General features: G+C 37.7%; 1 protein-coding gene across 1 annotated transcript; it reads right to left on the bottom strand.

Moving 5' to 3' along the window:
* Nucleotides 1-4,869: 4,869 nt before the first annotated feature.
* Nucleotides 4,870-17,258, bottom strand: LOC121388793 (ganglioside-induced differentiation-associated protein 1-like). Its single transcript, XM_041520295.1, has 5 exons — nucleotides 16,913-17,258; nucleotides 13,492-13,684; nucleotides 10,924-11,094; nucleotides 6,700-6,909; nucleotides 4,870-6,419 (listed from the first exon to the last, which is right to left on the bottom strand). Exons 1-5 carry the CDS (start codon nucleotides 16,976-16,978, stop codon nucleotides 6,025-6,027), a joined length of 1,035 nt encoding a protein of 344 aa, XP_041376229.1. The 5' UTR covers nucleotides 16,979-17,258; the 3' UTR covers nucleotides 4,870-6,024.
* Between the last annotated feature and the right edge of the window lie 170 nt (nucleotides 17,259-17,428).

Raw genomic sequence — 17,428 nt, 5'->3', positions numbered from 1 at the left:
TTTTGAGTTGTTTTGATTAAGAACATGGTTATACGGCTTTTTTGTCCATGGCATGTAGTATGTGAAAAAAAGGAAATGGTGAGGTGGTAATGTCCATTACTCATTCTCATAATCCACGATTATCATGACTACTGAAAAAAAAAGGGTTTTCCATACAATTTGAAATCCCAGAGACCTGTTTGTTTTAGAGTGCTAGATATGGAACTGTATTTAAGGCATTTGTCATGTCGTTACTTGCAGTAGCAGCTTAAGTCCAGTTTAGGAAATCGTTCCTCATAAAAAAAAAAAACTTGAAAATTTTTGATATGCTTTTTGAAATCTTTCTTTGATGATTACACAGAGGTTGACCTCTGTAGTATTTAAATACCCCATTGGTTTGAAGTAACTTGTTATATGTAGTACTAACTGATAATAACTGTGCGAGTGGTATGTACATGTATGGTGCCACCGTGCCACTCATAAAAACAGCAATACGAGGCAGTGGTCAGGCATAAGGGCCATTAATTGGCCTATGTTGATTTTGTTTACATTGTACATGTCAGTTGAGAGCATTTCATTCCATTCCAGTATTTATTTACATGCTCCTATACCACGAGACTTTCGAGCATGTCTGTCCCGGGTCCGATCTCTGGATAGCCTGTGGTCTGACCCGGGACAGAAATATTAGGACAATTTTGAACTTTAAAGCCAAAATAAAACAAGAGGACATTAATAATTTGTTTGCGCAATCCAAATATAAAAATAAAAACACCACATACTTTGATTACAAAAATTATAAATGTTTGACGCTTTAATGGTGGGGAAAAGGAGGTTGGTAGGACAGGTTGGGGTTCTGGTCACAGGAATTACTTGGTGGCAATTGGTACGAGGGGCAGCACTCGTATTGGTAACGTTGGTGTGGCCAGCTGGGGAAGGGAAGGTGGGGGAGGCAGCCCCCCGGATATACCTTGCCGAAACCGCCTACGCCTAAGCACCCTAACCTCAGGTGGTATACTGCCCCCCCCCCCCACCCCCCAAGACGTCCCCAGTCGGTCAAACCGCAGTGTCCTCCACTTATGATGCCCCTCAAGGAAGAATTGTGTCCAATGTTGCCGTCACTAGCATAGTGGTTAACCACGTAGTAACTGAGAAAGGAGGTGGCAAGTTAGGAAAGTTTTGTGTCTGGCCTACCGTCTGTGAAGAAACTCATCCTGGTTGATCACTTGGAGCCGAGGAGCCTTTCCATCACCTGCGAGAACAACGTTACTTCATTCACCAGACGATGTCACCACTTTAATGTTTAAAAACTGGGGGGGGGGGGGGGGGGGGGGGGTAAGGCAAAAAGACTGCCAGAACTCCCCAAAAGGCATCGGTGCAGGTTGAGAGCAATCCCTAAAATTAGTAGTCACATGATTCTCTCGACAGTTGTATTTTTCACAGAATATATTCTGACAGATATTCTATTGAACTGCATGGAGTAATCAATTGTGGTGTGTAACCTTAAAGTGCTGCAGTGTATAGGCTATTCCTACCATTTATAGTATACCACTGCATGGTTTCACTAGAGGAAAATAAATGGTGATACATGACGAATGTTTTTTTTTTTTACCTACCAGATACTTTGAATGTTGTGTATTCATTTCACGATATCGGTTGTGTTGCATTTCTGTATTGAGGAAAAAATCCGGAAAGCATTATAGAAACTTTAAAAAAATTCTCTTCTTGACTGTTTAAGGAAAGAAAGTAATGTTTTATTTAACGACGCACTCAACACATTTTATTTACGGTTATATGGCGTCAGACATGTGGTTACGGACCAAACAGATTTTGAGAGGAAACCTGCTGTCGCCACTACATGGGCTACTCTTTCTGATTAGCAGCAAGGGATCTTTTATTTGCGCTTCCCACAGGCAGGATAGCACAAACCATGGCCTTTGTTGAACCAGTAATGGATCACTGGTCGGTGCAAATGGTTTATAACCTACCCATTGAGCCTTGCGGAGCACTCACTCAGGGTTTGGAGTCAGTATTTGGATAAAAAACTCATGCCTCGACTGGGATCCGAAACCCAGTACTTACCAGTCTGTAGACCAATGGCCTAACCACGATGGCACCGACGCCGGTGACTGTTTAAGGAGTTTTAGACTATTAACTACTCAGTTGCCCCCCCCCCCCCCCCCCCCCCCCCCCCAAACAAAACATCCTAGCTATGGCCCTGAAAAGACCCTTTTTGACTGGATTACAAGATAAAGATCACTAGTTGATACAGGATATTCATTTTATCCTTCAGGCCAAATAGGAAATTCCACTTGACAAGCCTTGAAAAAGGGGGGGGGGGGATCTGACCCCACAATTATCTCCAACTCTCCTTTTTGTGCGATTCAGACCAATATTATGCTTTAACATACATATAGGTTGTTTCGTCTGCAATAATCATGTTACATGTATGTACAAAGATTGCAAGAATTGTATAATGATAATGGAGACTCATATTGGGGCTTTGTATGGGTCGTGGAAATCCTGGAAAGTAATATACTTTGCAAATGTTATTTTCCAGTACTGGTAAGTCTTGGAATTTTGAAAAAACAAGGAAAATGAAAACAAAAACAAAGTGTGTTAACTCTGTATAGTCCAAGATCCACTATACATGTAGCACTTGGTGCAAAAACAACAACATAAGCCATTCCATGATGGAAATATTTAATGATTTTATAAACCATACTTTGTAACATTATAAATAAATCATGATGTCAAAACAACAGAGTGACTAGACTAAACCAATTCCTCAAACCTGCACTACTATGTCAAAAGGCCATGTCCAAATTTGTGTTATTAACTTTCTGGACAAAAAAAAATTACCACTGCATTTCTCATGTTATTCCCTTTAATATGCATTTGGTTATCATTCTGGAATTACTAAAACTTACCACCAGATGCAGTTTAAAGTGTTATGAATATTAACAATTCATCTTTTTCAGTCAAATAGTTTCTTCAAAACTCATCTATGAATAAAGTGAATTGTCAATATTCCATTATAGATTATATTATTATAATGCACTTGAGGATTGCAGTTAAATACTTGCAAGCAAAGATAATAACGAATTTGTATATATACAGAAGATAATATATGACAGGAATATTAAATCTAGATCAAAATCCGATTTACAAACAAAACCCACTGCATGTGCCAGTAAGTTTATACAGATTGTTAGACAGTGTTTTTTTTTCTTTATCCAGAAAAATCTCCATTCACTTTAAAGGTGTGAGCACAATTTTTTTTTTTTTTTTTTCGGAAATCACTTAAAACAATAAAACATTAAAATAGTCTTTTGTCATAGTAGGGCAGATTGTGAATGGTCACATGCTGGGATTCAATTAACAATTTCTTTTGGTTCAAGCACCGCATTGATATAAATGCTGTTCAATACGTTTAGATCTCCAATACAGATCTTGCCATTTCAGGGGAGTTATTGCTCTGGCTCCCTATCACTCCCCTGAATCCAGTGCAAACAGAATTATTTGTGCTCCCCGTGGCATATGAATTAAAAAGAAAAAATCCTACAAAATAATGAAATATGAACACTCAATCTTTGAAATGTCTCCTATAATCCAAGTTAGGGGAGCAATCAGTCACTCCCCTCAATTTGTTTCACCGCAGGGTCTACCAACAGCCAGTTTTACTCCCAGATTTCTAGTTCTACATCAACTACCAGAATACAAATTCATTAATGAGCTGAATAACGACAAGTAGCTGAATAAAATTTACAGCCTAACACAATTATTACACTGGCCTCGGTGGTGCAGTGGTTAAGCCATCAGTTACATGTATAAGGCTGGTAGGTACTGGGTTCGCAGCTTGGTACCCACTCCCACCCAGAGCAAGTTTTAACCATTAATAGCTAACCACTGACTGTCTTGGGCATACAGTCCAGATAGCCAAGGCGTGTGTGTGCTCAAGACAGCGTGCTTGAACCTTAATTGGATATAAGCACAGAAATAAGTATGAATGAATGGATGTTTAACGACACTCCAGCACAAAAATGTATATTGGCTATTGGGTGCCAAACAAAGGTAAGTACATCATATGATAAGAATAAATGAATGCGTATATGTGTTTTTAACTTCACCAACAAAAAAAAGAGTCATCGTTTAGAGTTTTTCTGCTTCTTGACAATGTGGAATGCTGGGTTAGGGTTAGGGTTGGATTAGGGTTAGATAATTATCCAAATCTGTTGTACTACTGGCTATTGGGTGTCAAACAAAGGTAAAGTTTGTTTTGTTTAACGACACCACTACAGCACATTGATATATTCATCATCAGCTATAGGATGTCAAACATTTGGTAACTGACAGTCTTGGAGGGGAAACTCGCTACGTTTTTTCATTAGTAGCAAGGGATCTTTTACATTCACCATCCCATAAACCAGATAGCACATACCACAGCCTTTGATATACCAGTCCTGGTGCACTGGCTGGAACGAGAAATAGCCCACTGGCGGAATCGATCCCAAACTGACCATGCATGAAGCGAGCACTTTACTACTGGACTATATCCCACCCTGGGTGTCAAACAAAGTACAGTAAGTATACGAACATGATTAAGAATTAAAATTATATAATTATGTAAACACAGTGTAAAGAGCTGTAGTAAAAATACATTACCAGGGCTCGAACTTAATGATGGCCCCGACGGCAATTGCCGTCGTTGAGATATAAATTGCCATAGGTAGCGAGCATCACTGATGGCACTTTTGTGCCGTCGATAAAACTCAACAATGGCGAAATGTATACACCTAGTGTACATTATCTGCCAATATTTAACATTTGCACATTTAAAAGATGTCTGCATATAACAAGATAGCCTTTCAGTCAGGTTTATTTGCTGCAAATGTCTTTTTTTTTTTTTTTAAATTGCCATAGGCAGGGTCAAAATTGCCGTCGGTGGACTGTTTCACGCATGGCAATTCTTTTAAAAATTGCCGTGGGAGACAAATTCTTAAGTTCGAGCCCTGCATTACAATATCAAAATGAAGATACAACAGGTAAGTATAATATAAAACTTAATTGGTATAGAAATCAAAAAGTTGGAAAGATAGTCATTAAGCCAACAACAGAACAACAACACCTGTTGATAAATTTCTCTGCAAAGTCTATCCTCCAGCAGAATCCTCTACTTTCTAATGTTCATTGTAGGGATCACAAATAAAATTATAACCACCAACACTTGGATGAAAACTGCCAGGCAAATGGACGTGGACTGTTTTGATTGTAACAACCTGGTATAATAAGAATTCTTACACAGTTAAATCAAATGAAACAAAGTATTGTGTAAAGGAATCCACTTGCGAAAAAGCAAATATGGAAATACACATTTCCACATGGTTTTAGCAATTGTGGAAGCCCTGTATTTCTATCACAGACAAGCTGTCACCATTATAATTCAACCAGAATCAAATATTGGGAAAGGAAAGGAATGCTTTGCTTAACAGCACCTCGGCACACTTTATACTATGACTATTTGGTGTCTTAACAGTTCATGATCGAAGTTTGACACAACTATTCATTACCGTGACTCCACATAATTCCAACTATGAACATTTGTTAAGCAGAAATGTTCCCACTCCAATAGATAAGCCAGCAGTGGCCATGCTTCCAGCACACAGACACTAGGTAAATATACATTTTTTATCCTGCAACCACCGTTTCTGTTGACAGATTACGATGATGGATAAAGCAAAGTCATATATGATTAGTAGCAGGATATGACTTTTGACGTCACATATAGCTACATTACAAAACTGCTCATTTGACCTCTGGGTCACCGTACAATGTAGATGAAATGACAGAAATAATAACTTTTCCCCTTAATTTTTATGGGATAAAGATAATAACTAGTTAATTACATTGGATATCAGCTTTATCCTGTTCAGGATAAAGCCAATATCCTACGTCATTAACTAGTTATTTTCTGTATATATTTCCAGCAACCGGAAAGATGACATTCAACAGTCAGTGTATTATCCACATAATTCTACCAACGGTTTGTTAAGCAGAATTATTGCCACTACAGCATGCAAGACAACAGCAGCGGCCATCCTTTGAAGGACGACTATCCTTTGAAGGAATACTGTCCTTTGAAGGACGACTATCCTTTGAAGGAATACTGTCCTTTGAAGGACGACTATCCTTTGAAGGAATACTGTCCTTTGAAGGAATACTTTCGTAGTGTTTCAGCATGAAATCTCGGGCACTGCAGATTACATCCCAGCTGTTCTTGTGCTGTTGCACTCTCTTCCAGTAGGCTTGGACGTGTGGCCACTTCTCGTGTGGGAAGAACATTGATTCAAGACCCAGAAGCCAAACTCGACCAAGAAGAACGGCTAACGAGATGTCAGCCGCAGAGAATTCCAGACCACACAGCCAACTGTCATTACATACTTCTGAAATTGTAAGTTAAGAAATTCAGACATTCTAAAAAATTATATTTACCTGCCTAGATCTAAAAATATTAACTGCTTTTCGCAGGCCGCTATTTCGAGCCTTCAATAATACCATAACAAAGGAAATAAATTGAGGACAGTCTGTTTCAACAAAGAAATGAAATGTTAAGCTTGTTAAAACTAATTTTGCCAGCTGTTCCTCCCCCCCCCCCCCCCCATGGCTCCCCACAACCCCTCTAATGAAAAATGTCCAGCAAAAACCCATCTCCCTAAGACCAACCTGTTTCCATTTTCTGCAACTGATCTTCTAGCATGTCAAATATAGAATCTAGCTCTTTTAAATTGCTCTGTACTGTTTCCTTGTTTTGTATCATTTCAAGTTTCTCGGAATTAATTCGAGCCTTGGTTAGATACGCTTCACGTAGATCTGGGTGATTCTCGGCTAATGTTGACAGTTTCTTCATTGAACAAAGCAACCGCTCTTTAAATTCTGGAAGTAAGCAAACAATGCATGACCATCAGTACTAAAATAAAGTTTGTTTTGTTTAACGACACCACTGGAGCACATTGATTATTTAATCATAAGCTATTGGATGTCAAACATTTGGTCATTCCGACTCATAGTCATCAGAGGAAACCCGCTAAATTTTTTCCTAATGAAGCAAGGGACTTTTACATAGACTTTCCCACAGACAGGAAAGCACATACCATGGCCTGTGTCCAGTTGTGGTGCACTGGTTGGAACGAGAAAAAACCTGATCAGCTGAATGGGTGACACGAGCACCTCAACCAACTGAGTTAAATCCTGCCCCCATTCAGTACTAATGTGGAATGGATCATCCAGTTTTTCACGTCATCAAGCCATGGGATTGCATGCAAATGATCATTTCTGGTAACATATTGGCAAAATTACGGAACCGAAGGTCCATTACTCATTATCATGTAAAAGAATTCACCAATTAGTGTGATAACTGAAAAACTGTATCCATGGTTTCTGATGATCACAGGGCACAAACTGAAAGAAGTGCCTCCCATAAAATTTGAGAATCGTGTGGCCTGCACCATTCTTCAATATTTAGCTGCAATCACTAATTCAGGGTTCGATCTTAACAGTCGCCCAATCGCCCCTGGTGACTGAAACTAATGACGGGCAAGTAAACCCTGGTCCCAGGTTGCCTGTCTGGTGACAAAAATATTTACTGACAGTCACAGTGGAATGACTGAATGTTCAGATTTATATTCATTGTACTAGTAACGACGTGCTGTTAACCATGGAATCAGTTCGGTTTTGGTTATAGAAGAAAAACCAAAAATCGTAAACATGAAGATAGAAAATGTTTCTATTTTCAGCCCAGCTCATCCATAATGGAAAAAAAAAATTCCTAGAAGAGTCAATACCAAAATCCACTTTTTATAATTGGACATATTGTCTTAGAGAGGAAACCTGCAACATTTGTCCATTAGCATCAAGGGATCTTCTATATGCACCATCCGACAGACAGGATAATACATACCATGGCCTTTGATATACCAGTCATAGTGCACTGGCTGGAACAAGTTTAATAAAAAAATTCACCACGATCACTGTTGCTTGAGAAATTGGTCTTGGAATTTATTTATTTATTTTTGTTAGTGTTGTTTGTAAGCAGGTCAAGAAATTCCAAGGATTGATTTTCTTGAGTCGAGTGTCAAAAAAATCATCTACAAAAGAAGAATGCCAGAAATATTTTCTAATTCAATCATATTTATAATTTTAATATAATAATTATAAAAGTCACTGCATTTCATTTTTGTACCATGACATCACGACCCTGCTCACAGCTGATATATATTATGTCACTAGAAGGAATGCATGCTGTGTTACATATTACATGACATCACGACCCTGCTCACAGCTGATATATATTACATCACTAGAAGGAATGCATGCCGTGTTACATATTACATGACATCACGACTCTGCTCACAGCTGATATATATTACGTCACTAGAAGGAATGCATGCCGTGTTACATATTACATGACATCACGACCCTGCTCACAGCTGATATATATTACGTCACTAGAAGGAATGCATGCTGTGTTACATATTACATGACATCACGACTCTGTTCCGTTACATATTACATGACATCACGACCCTGCTCACAGCTGATATATATTACGTCACTAGAAGGAATGCATGCCGTGTTACATATTACATGACATCACGATCCTGCTGACAGCTGATACATATTACGTCACTAGAAGGAATGCATGCAGTGTTACATATTACATGACATCACGACCCTGTTCACAGCTAGTGCTGCAACGATAAACCGGTATACCGCGATAATTGATCAGCTCGATACGAACCGCGGTACAGTTTTGCGTATCGCGATTTTTATACGCTATTTTTTTTCCTTGTATTTTATTTGACTTGAAATAGGCAAATAAACAAACAAAAACCACATCATTTTATTAATTGGTGGTGACAGGAAGTGTAACTATCACGTTAAGCGTAGTCGGCTTACTTGTTGGCATACAAAGTGATAGGTCGGTTATACTTGGTTCTGACTTCTAAACAAAACGTGTTTAATGTCCATTGAAAATAACCAGTTAACGATAATTACAAATAAATGTTTTGTTACTTGCACATTATCATTCATTGTTCATTTACGTTGGAATACGGCTACGGCTATCATCTTCAAAGAAATAAATCAACAAGTGAGAATCACACTTCGCTGTTTTTCACTGAACTCGGAATACTTCAGCCGATCGTTCAAAATACCTCGGCTAATAACCTCGGCTCTGGTTTGGTCGATCTGCCGAAACATAGCGACTCAATACGTACATTTCCGTGTTAAGCGAGCAGCAACGGAAAAGCCCGATAGTAAGGATTTCCGAATGTGACAATTTATAAATAGTTTGACACCGTCACACCGGTGTTCTAGTAGACAAGTATTGTGTTAAAAAATAAAAATATGGCCTAAAACATTTAGCCTGACAGCTGAAACTAATAAAAATCATTAAAAAGTTATGCCTTCTGTTTTCATTAAAAAAAAGACCCAACCCATAAATATTAAATTTAAATAATATCAACTATATTGCAATACATATTGCAATACGGTTTCTTATATCGCAATATATCGCAATACGGTTTTGACCGTATCGTTGCACCCCTATTCACAGCCGATATATATTACGTCACTAGAAGGAATGCATGCAGTGTTACATATTACATGACATCACGACCCTGCTCACAGCTGATATATATTATGTCACTAGAAGGAATGCATGCTGTGTTACATATTACATGACATCACGACTCTGTTCCATTACATATTACATGACATCACGACCCTGCTCACAGCTGATATATATTATGTCACTAGAAGGAATGCGTGCTGTGTTACATATTACATGATATCACGACCCTGCTCACAGCTGATATATATTATGTCACTAGAAGGAATGCATGCCGTGTTACATATTACATGACATCACGACCCTGCTCACAGCTGATATATATTATGTCACTAGAAGGAATGCATGCTGTGTTACATATTACATGATATCACGACCCTGCTCACAGCTGATATATATTACGTCACTAGAAGGAATGCATGCTGTTACATATTACATGACATCACAACCATGCTCACAGCTGATATATATTACGTCACTAGAAGGAATGCATGCCGTGTTACATATTACATGATGTCACGACTCTGTTCACAGCTGATATATATTACGTCACTAGAAGGAATGCATGCCGTGTTACATATTACATGATGTCACGACTCTGTTCACAGCTGATATATATTACGTCACTAGAAGGAATGCATGCCGTGTTACATATTACATGATGTCACGACTCTGTTCACAGCTGATATATATTACGTCACTAGAAGGAATGCATGCCGTGTTACATATTACATGACGTCACGACTCTGCTGACAGCTGATATATATTACGTCACTAGAAGGAATGCATGCCGTGTTACATATTACATGATGTCACGACTCTGTTCACAGCTGATATATATTACGTCACTAGAAGGAATGCACAGCTGATATATATTACGTCACTAGAAGGAATGCATGCCGTGTTACATATTACATGACGTCACGACCCTGCTGACAGCTGATATATATTACGTCACTAGAAGGAATGCATGCCGTGTTACATATTACATGATGTCATGTACTACCTTGATTATGGAGTGGCGTAATGAACAGGTAGCAACAGCCATCTACCTCCTAAAGGACGAGACCAATTAAGTTTTTCTAGCACGGCTTTCTGGCACCTTTCTACTGGTTGATTCAACAAGAAATAATCAGCATTTTTTTTTATCAATTCTGGTAATGCTCTTTTTCTTTTTTGCATCTTTCCAACAAAGGATGCTTATTTTTCATAATTAATTTTTTTTTTTTAAATACTTTTAAAAGTACACTATACAGTCTGCAAATTGTGGTAATATTCACAGTAAATCATAATAGGTTTTTCTTGTTCTTAGTTCTTACCGTGTGCTTCAATTCTTAAAGCACTGGCACCTCGGGAATTTTCTGGCATCAGATCAGGATGAAAGATTGTTCCGATTGTCAGCACTTCCGATAAACAATCATAGAGCAATTTACGAAACTTGGCAACTTGCTTTCCATATTCCGACTCTGTTCCTGGCACCAGTCTTATATCTATAAATAAGACAAATATTAAAATGTACACACATGGTTAGATCATGCTTTAAATGTTATTTGCATAGTTCATTTGCATTAAAAGGGAACCAATGAACTGTCATATAACTACAGTAAAGTACTCGTATAACAAACGGCAAGGGACCAGACAAATCAGTTCATTATAGCAATAGTTTGTTATATATGTTTGTGAAAGTTAGCCGTTTTCATTCAGTAAGTTGGCTATTTTGGATTTTTCAAATTTAAACACAAGAATTGGGGTTTTTTTAATATTTCATTTATTGTCACCAATATCAGTGAAGTCGTTTTGGATGTAATGCTGTTAATGCTACTGACTGCTAAGATACAAATAAGATAAAAACTAAAAATATTATCGTTTCGCTGTATATACACTAACTTATACTGAAATTCTCAATTTTGACAACCAAATTGGTTCGTTTTAACAGTTATAACAGCTATACATAATTCATTCTATACATTAACATTTATTGATACTATATAGGGGAAAAAAGCGGGACTTTACAATCAGTTTGTTCTAACCAGTAGTTTATTGTAAGCGTGTTCATTTTAAAAGTACTTTACTGTATATACTAAATAATTCTGAACCTCATATAAAAACATATATAGAGGACTTGGATGCAAAGTAGGACCCGTCGACAGTTGGCATCCCTAAAACCACAGGTCGAGGAATTTGGTGCTGGGCTCTTCCTGCTTTACTCACCATGAACAAATTACAGTTTAAAGGCATTTTTCCATGCAAATATAGTAAACTTCACCCCTTCACAGACAAATGGGGATCCAAAATTAATGACATTAACAAATTAGATAAACCATCTGTTAACAATAAAAGACTATTCAGTAGCATTTCTAGAAGTAGAGAAGACGATTTTTTTTAAATTGGCTTTATTTTCCCACATCCCTGGGGATCTGGGTTAGAATGACCAAATTCACAAATTTGTTTCTCTGTGTTCCACATAATTTTACTGGAATTGGTCACGTAGTTTTGGAAAAGAAGTTAAAAATGTGAAAAATTTACGCACAACAGACAAAAACGTATCGCAATAGTTACTTGAGCCTTCGACTCAGGTGACCTAAAAATGGACTAATTTTCACTTTTCGTCAGCTGTTATTCTGAGCCCTGCATGGTGTCGTGGTTAAGTCATTGCACATAACGCCGGTAGGTACAGGGTTCACAGCCCGGTACGTACCGGCTCCCACCCAGAGCAAGTTTTAACGACTTAATGGTAGATGTTATACCACTACACCCTCTTCACTCTCACTAGCCACTAACAACTAACCCACTGTCCTGGACAGACAGCCCAGATAGCTGAGGCGTGTGCACAGGACAGTGTGCTTGAACCTTAATTGGATATAAGCACGAAAATAACTTGAAATGAAATGAAATGTGCATTATGAAAATAATAATCTGGCTGCTTCCCAGAAAAAAAGTTCACAAAAAACATTTTAGACCAGACATTCAAATGGTTCTTGCATTTGTTTTCCTAAATTTTAGAATTTAATATGCTTAAATGTTTTATCAGTTTGGCAACCTGTCTGATTTTTGTGACTCATGAGAAATACACATGCAACATAGAGTGACAAGCAAGTAGTTTTCATCACATCGCCACTGAAGACAGGCCTCATCCAACATGTTTACCTCTGGGGTTTATTTCTAAAATTTCACTACCCATGGCTTTGACTTTGGGAATTTTAGCGTTGTTTTACAAAATGTTTGGAATTTTCAGTTTCATTGAAAAAACATCTCGGTAAGCCTTGTTAGAATCAAAAAGACTTATACTATACATATACTTGTATTTATTCAAATTAATATCTAGTGTTATGTATTGTTTTCAAAATATGCCTTTATATAATAATTTAAAAAATAAGAATTATTTACATTGATTGGGAATTGTTTACTCCAGAATTGGGAATAAAAAATGATATAGCTTTTGAGGAATGGTGGGGAATGGTGCCGATTATCGGAGTGTAGAAACATAAGTGATAAAACCGTGTATCTGTACACTGTATTGTGTTAAAGTTTGTTTTGTTTAAGGACATCACTATAGAGCACATTGATTTATTATCATCGGCTACTGGATGCCAAACATTGGATAATTTTCACATATAGGCTAAGAGAGGAAAGCTGCTACATTTTCCCATTAGTAGCTCAATAGACCACAGATGGAGATCAATCCCAGACAGACCGCACATAAGATGAGCACTTTACCACTGGGCTACGTCCCGCTCCATATTGTATTACGAAGACAGATAATGAAATACATTGATAGTAAAAAATGTTTGTTAAACCTGTAGTTACACATCTATATTACTTTACTAACAAATACTTAACAACCGAAAGGGTCAGGCTAGCTTGTGATTTCAAGAAAATGTACTGACCCGTATGAATTTTGTTGTCAATATAATCTATAATATCTTTAGAATCACAAACTATCTTCTCGCCATCCTTCAGTACTGGCACTTCTCCGCGTGGATTGATTCGCATGTACCATGGTTCCATCTGCTCCAGCTCAAATAGATCAACATTCCTTTTCTCAAATTCTGCATGTTTCTCTTTAAGTGCTATTAATACCTAAAAGAATATGTAAAACTAACATTTTCAGCTTTATTAGGGTTTCAGATTACACGAAAACTGAGACGATAAAAGATGTGCCCAAAATAATGTCCCCTTAGTCTGCACGGCACACAAGACTGAGCACGGTAATTACATCTTGAAACAAATGTTGGGGCATGTTTGTAAACAAACAAACAATGTTGTTTTAATTCATAAAACCATTGTTAAAACAACACATCTTGATTGTGAATATATGTATAAAACTGGTAAATAACAATTTGATTGAAAAACACTCTGAATTAATGCACTTAAAGTATACTTTTGCCAGCCTCGATCAAGTGTTTTTGTATTACATGACAACATCCAAGCACACTTTGAATTTCCCTCCGAGTGACACAATGCAAAATGGTTGCACACAGACTTTGAAGCTTGCACTTACAGCATGGCCTATTTTAGCTATAGTCTGTTTCAAAATTATCATTGATTGTCCTATGTCTAACGAACACTATTTGTGCTCATTTACACAGTTAATAACAGACAACTTTTACTGAATAATGATAAAAATGTTTGACAATGTTGGCTTTTTTATATTGTCATTTTGTGTTGTCCCAACTAAGGAGCATGGAACACCATTTATATTTATCTCATTTGCATAATCTAAATTTTTCTGAAACAGACTACAACAGGAAGTGGATCCATTATTTGTTGCTGTTTATGTAAACATTAGCGACAGAAGTGGTTATTTTAATGTTTTCTGTGCAGACTTATGTGCCATCATGCAGGCCAGTAAATACAGGGGGGGCACTAAAAATGTGCTCATTACTCTCGAGTCGAGTTTAAAAAACATTAAAATTAAACTAACTTTCAGTTGTAACACATTTATTGTTCCATTGTACTGTTGCAATGAAACAAATATTTTTAAAGAAAGATTTTAACTTTAAAATAGAACACAAATGCTTAGATGCGCAGACTTAGGTTCCACCAGTGTATGCCCAAAATAAGCAAGCCCAAATTACGTACAAACATGTTGACTTCAAAAGTTAAAGTTTTCTTTTCTTTAATGACATCACTAGAGCACATTAATTTATTAATCATTGGCTATTGGATGTGAACATTTGCTAATTTTTACATAGTCTTACTCTTAGAGAGAAAACCTGCTACATTTTTTCATTAGAAGAAGACGTTTTAACAACATCACTAGAGCACATTGATTAATTAATCATTGGCTATTGGATGTCAAACATTTGGTATTTCTTACCCATAGTCATCAGAGGAAACCTGCTACATTTTTCTTAAAGCAGCAAGGGATCTTTTATATGCACTTTCCCACAGACAGGAAAGCACATACCATGGCCTTTGACCAGTTGTGGTGCACTGGTTGGAATGAGAAGAAAAATGGTTGAATGGATCCACCAAGGTGGTTCAATCCTGCAACGCAAGCACCTCAAGTGAACACTCAACTGACTGAGCTAAATCCCGCCCCTTTTTTCATTGGAAGCAAGGGTTCTTGTATATGAACCATCCCAAATACCAGGGGCGAGACGTAGCCCAGTGGTACAGCGCTCGCTCAATGCGCTGTCGGTTTGAGATTGATCCCCGTCAGTGGGCCCATTGGGCTATTTCTCGTTCCAGCCAGTGCACCACGACTGGTATATCAAAGGCCGTGGTATGTACTATCCTGTCTGTGGGATGGTGCATATAAAAGATCCCTTGCTGCTATCGAAGAAGTGGCAACAGCGGGTTTCCTCTCTCAATATCTATGTGGTCCGTAACCATGTCTGATGCTATATAACCGTAAATACAATGTGTTGAGTGCGTCATTAAATAAAACATTTCTTTCTTTCTTTTTTTTGATCCCAAATACCATGGCCTTTGATACACCATTTACAGGCCTCTGAAAATTGTGCGGACGATCAGTTCACTCGTGCATCGTTCACGCTAGCCCGAGTACTCTGACTGTAAGAGAGCTAGACGGACATTTGGACATAATTACGCTCTCATTACAGTCAGAGACCAAGCTATGTATTTTTTTGGCAATTCCCGACAACTAAAAAGTTGGCAAAGATTTCCGCTCTAATAACCACAACAATCCTATGTTTGACGTCAAATACCTTTACATCGATCATTTTCGAGTTAACTGATTAAAAAAAATCCACATATTAATCACTAATACACATACTACAGAAAGAAATCCGACAGCACCCACATTCAGCTACGTTACAACATGGAAGAGTTGGCTAATAGTTTCCTCTCTAACACAGTGATAAAATTACTAAATATTTGACATCCAATAGCCGATGATTAATGAATCAATGTGCTGTAGTGGTGTCGTTACACAAAACAAACTTTTTTGGGTGATTGTCGGGCACTTGTCATTATGAGACGACCCCTGGAAGACGGAATGGCTGAGTGGGCGATCATGTGATGCATCGTCATGATATAGGTCGGCGAACTTAGAATTCTGCTGTCCGGAGTTTGCCGAAGCTTAACTGAATGTGGGTGCTGTCGGGTTTCTTTCTGTAGTGTGTGTATTAGTGATTAATATCTGAATTTCTTTTAATCAATCAACTCGAAAATGATCGATGTAAAGGTATTTGACTCAAACATAGGATTGTTGTGGTATTAGAGTGGAAATCTTTGCCAACTTTTTTGGTTGTTGGGAATTGCCAAAAAAAATACATAGCTTGGTCTCTGACTGTAATGTGAGCGTATTTATGTCCAAATGTCCGTCTAGCTCTCTTACAGTCAAAGTACTTGGGCTACGTTCACGCAAGTCTACTTTTGCGTAAACCCTCTTTTTTTTTTGGCCCCCAAAAATTAAGACATTAAAGATATTTTAAACTATCATTTGTCAATGTTCACATAATATATTTGTAATGGGTTACGCAAAATGAAATGGCTAATATAGGCCTATTTGGTTTACGCAAATTTTCAATTCTTTGAGACCCGATTTACAACATGCACAATGACACTGTTGTGAAACGAGAAGTAGCCCAAACTTCAGAAGATTTCACATCAAAATCAATGGTATGTTAACAGGAATATTGTAGAAAATAACCTAATTTGTTGATAGCACATTTCTTTTCATTACAATAATGCTAAAAATATCGCGTTTTTCGTTGGCGTTATGCCACTTATGGTGCCGAAAACTGGTTACACGAGGATAATAATAGTAGCAGTGTCCGCATAAACATCATTCATTGACGTTTTGGTGCTGTGTAGTAATATTATTTCAGGTACACTTACTTTCTGTGAACAAAAAGACACTGGAAAATAGTATAGAGTAAATCTTGTGTTGGCACTGTTGTCCATGGCATTGTAATTTCGGAAAGTAAAATGAAATTGTCTGCCCTTTCTTCGAAACACCTCGGCTGATTACAAATCAAAGTTCAAACGGCAATCTTCGCCGAAAGTTTCGGAAATGAGCGATGTGATCCAACCCACCCTTACGCGATCACTAGTTAGGCTACTCTCCATTTGTACTAGCAACATTAAGAAAACAAAAACATGCCACGAATCCTGTTCACGATAGACATTTTATCGTGATGGCCGTCATAAAAGTTTGCCGTAGAAACTTGTTTTTGTTAACGTCAGTTAAAATCGGTGTGTATTTGACGAGGACCGCTCTATCTATAGTCCGAAGATTCAATAGTCTGGGGTTAGGTCTATAACCCTTCGGACTACAGAACCTAGGGTTAAGGTTAGGGCTGAACCATCTGACTATAGAGCTGTAACCTATTTGACTGGCGTTTTAGTTGGTTA

The sequence above is a fragment of the Gigantopelta aegis genome, chromosome 14, assembly GCF_016097555.1.
Source record: "Gigantopelta aegis isolate Gae_Host chromosome 14, Gae_host_genome, whole genome shotgun sequence".
Lineage (NCBI taxonomy): Eukaryota > Metazoa > Mollusca > Gastropoda > Neomphalida > Peltospiridae > Gigantopelta > Gigantopelta aegis.
This window is presented reverse-complemented; position numbering and strand designations above follow the sequence as displayed.

What these genes read in the sequence shown, in the direction of transcription:
- LOC121388793 (XM_041520295.1), bottom strand. Translation starts at nt 16,978, where the DNA reads ATGGACAACAGTGCCAACACAAGATTTACTCTATACTATTTTCCAGTG. An exon ending in TGTCTTTTTGTTCACAGAAA is followed by an intron (nt 13,685 to 16,912) that starts GTAAGTGTACCT and finishes ATATTCTTTTAG; the next exon opens with GTATTAATAGCACTTAAAGA. An exon ending in TTTAAGAATTGAAGCACACG is followed by an intron (nt 6,910 to 10,923) that starts GTAAGAACTAAG and finishes GCTTACTTCCAG; the next exon opens with AATTTAAAGAGCGGTTGCTT.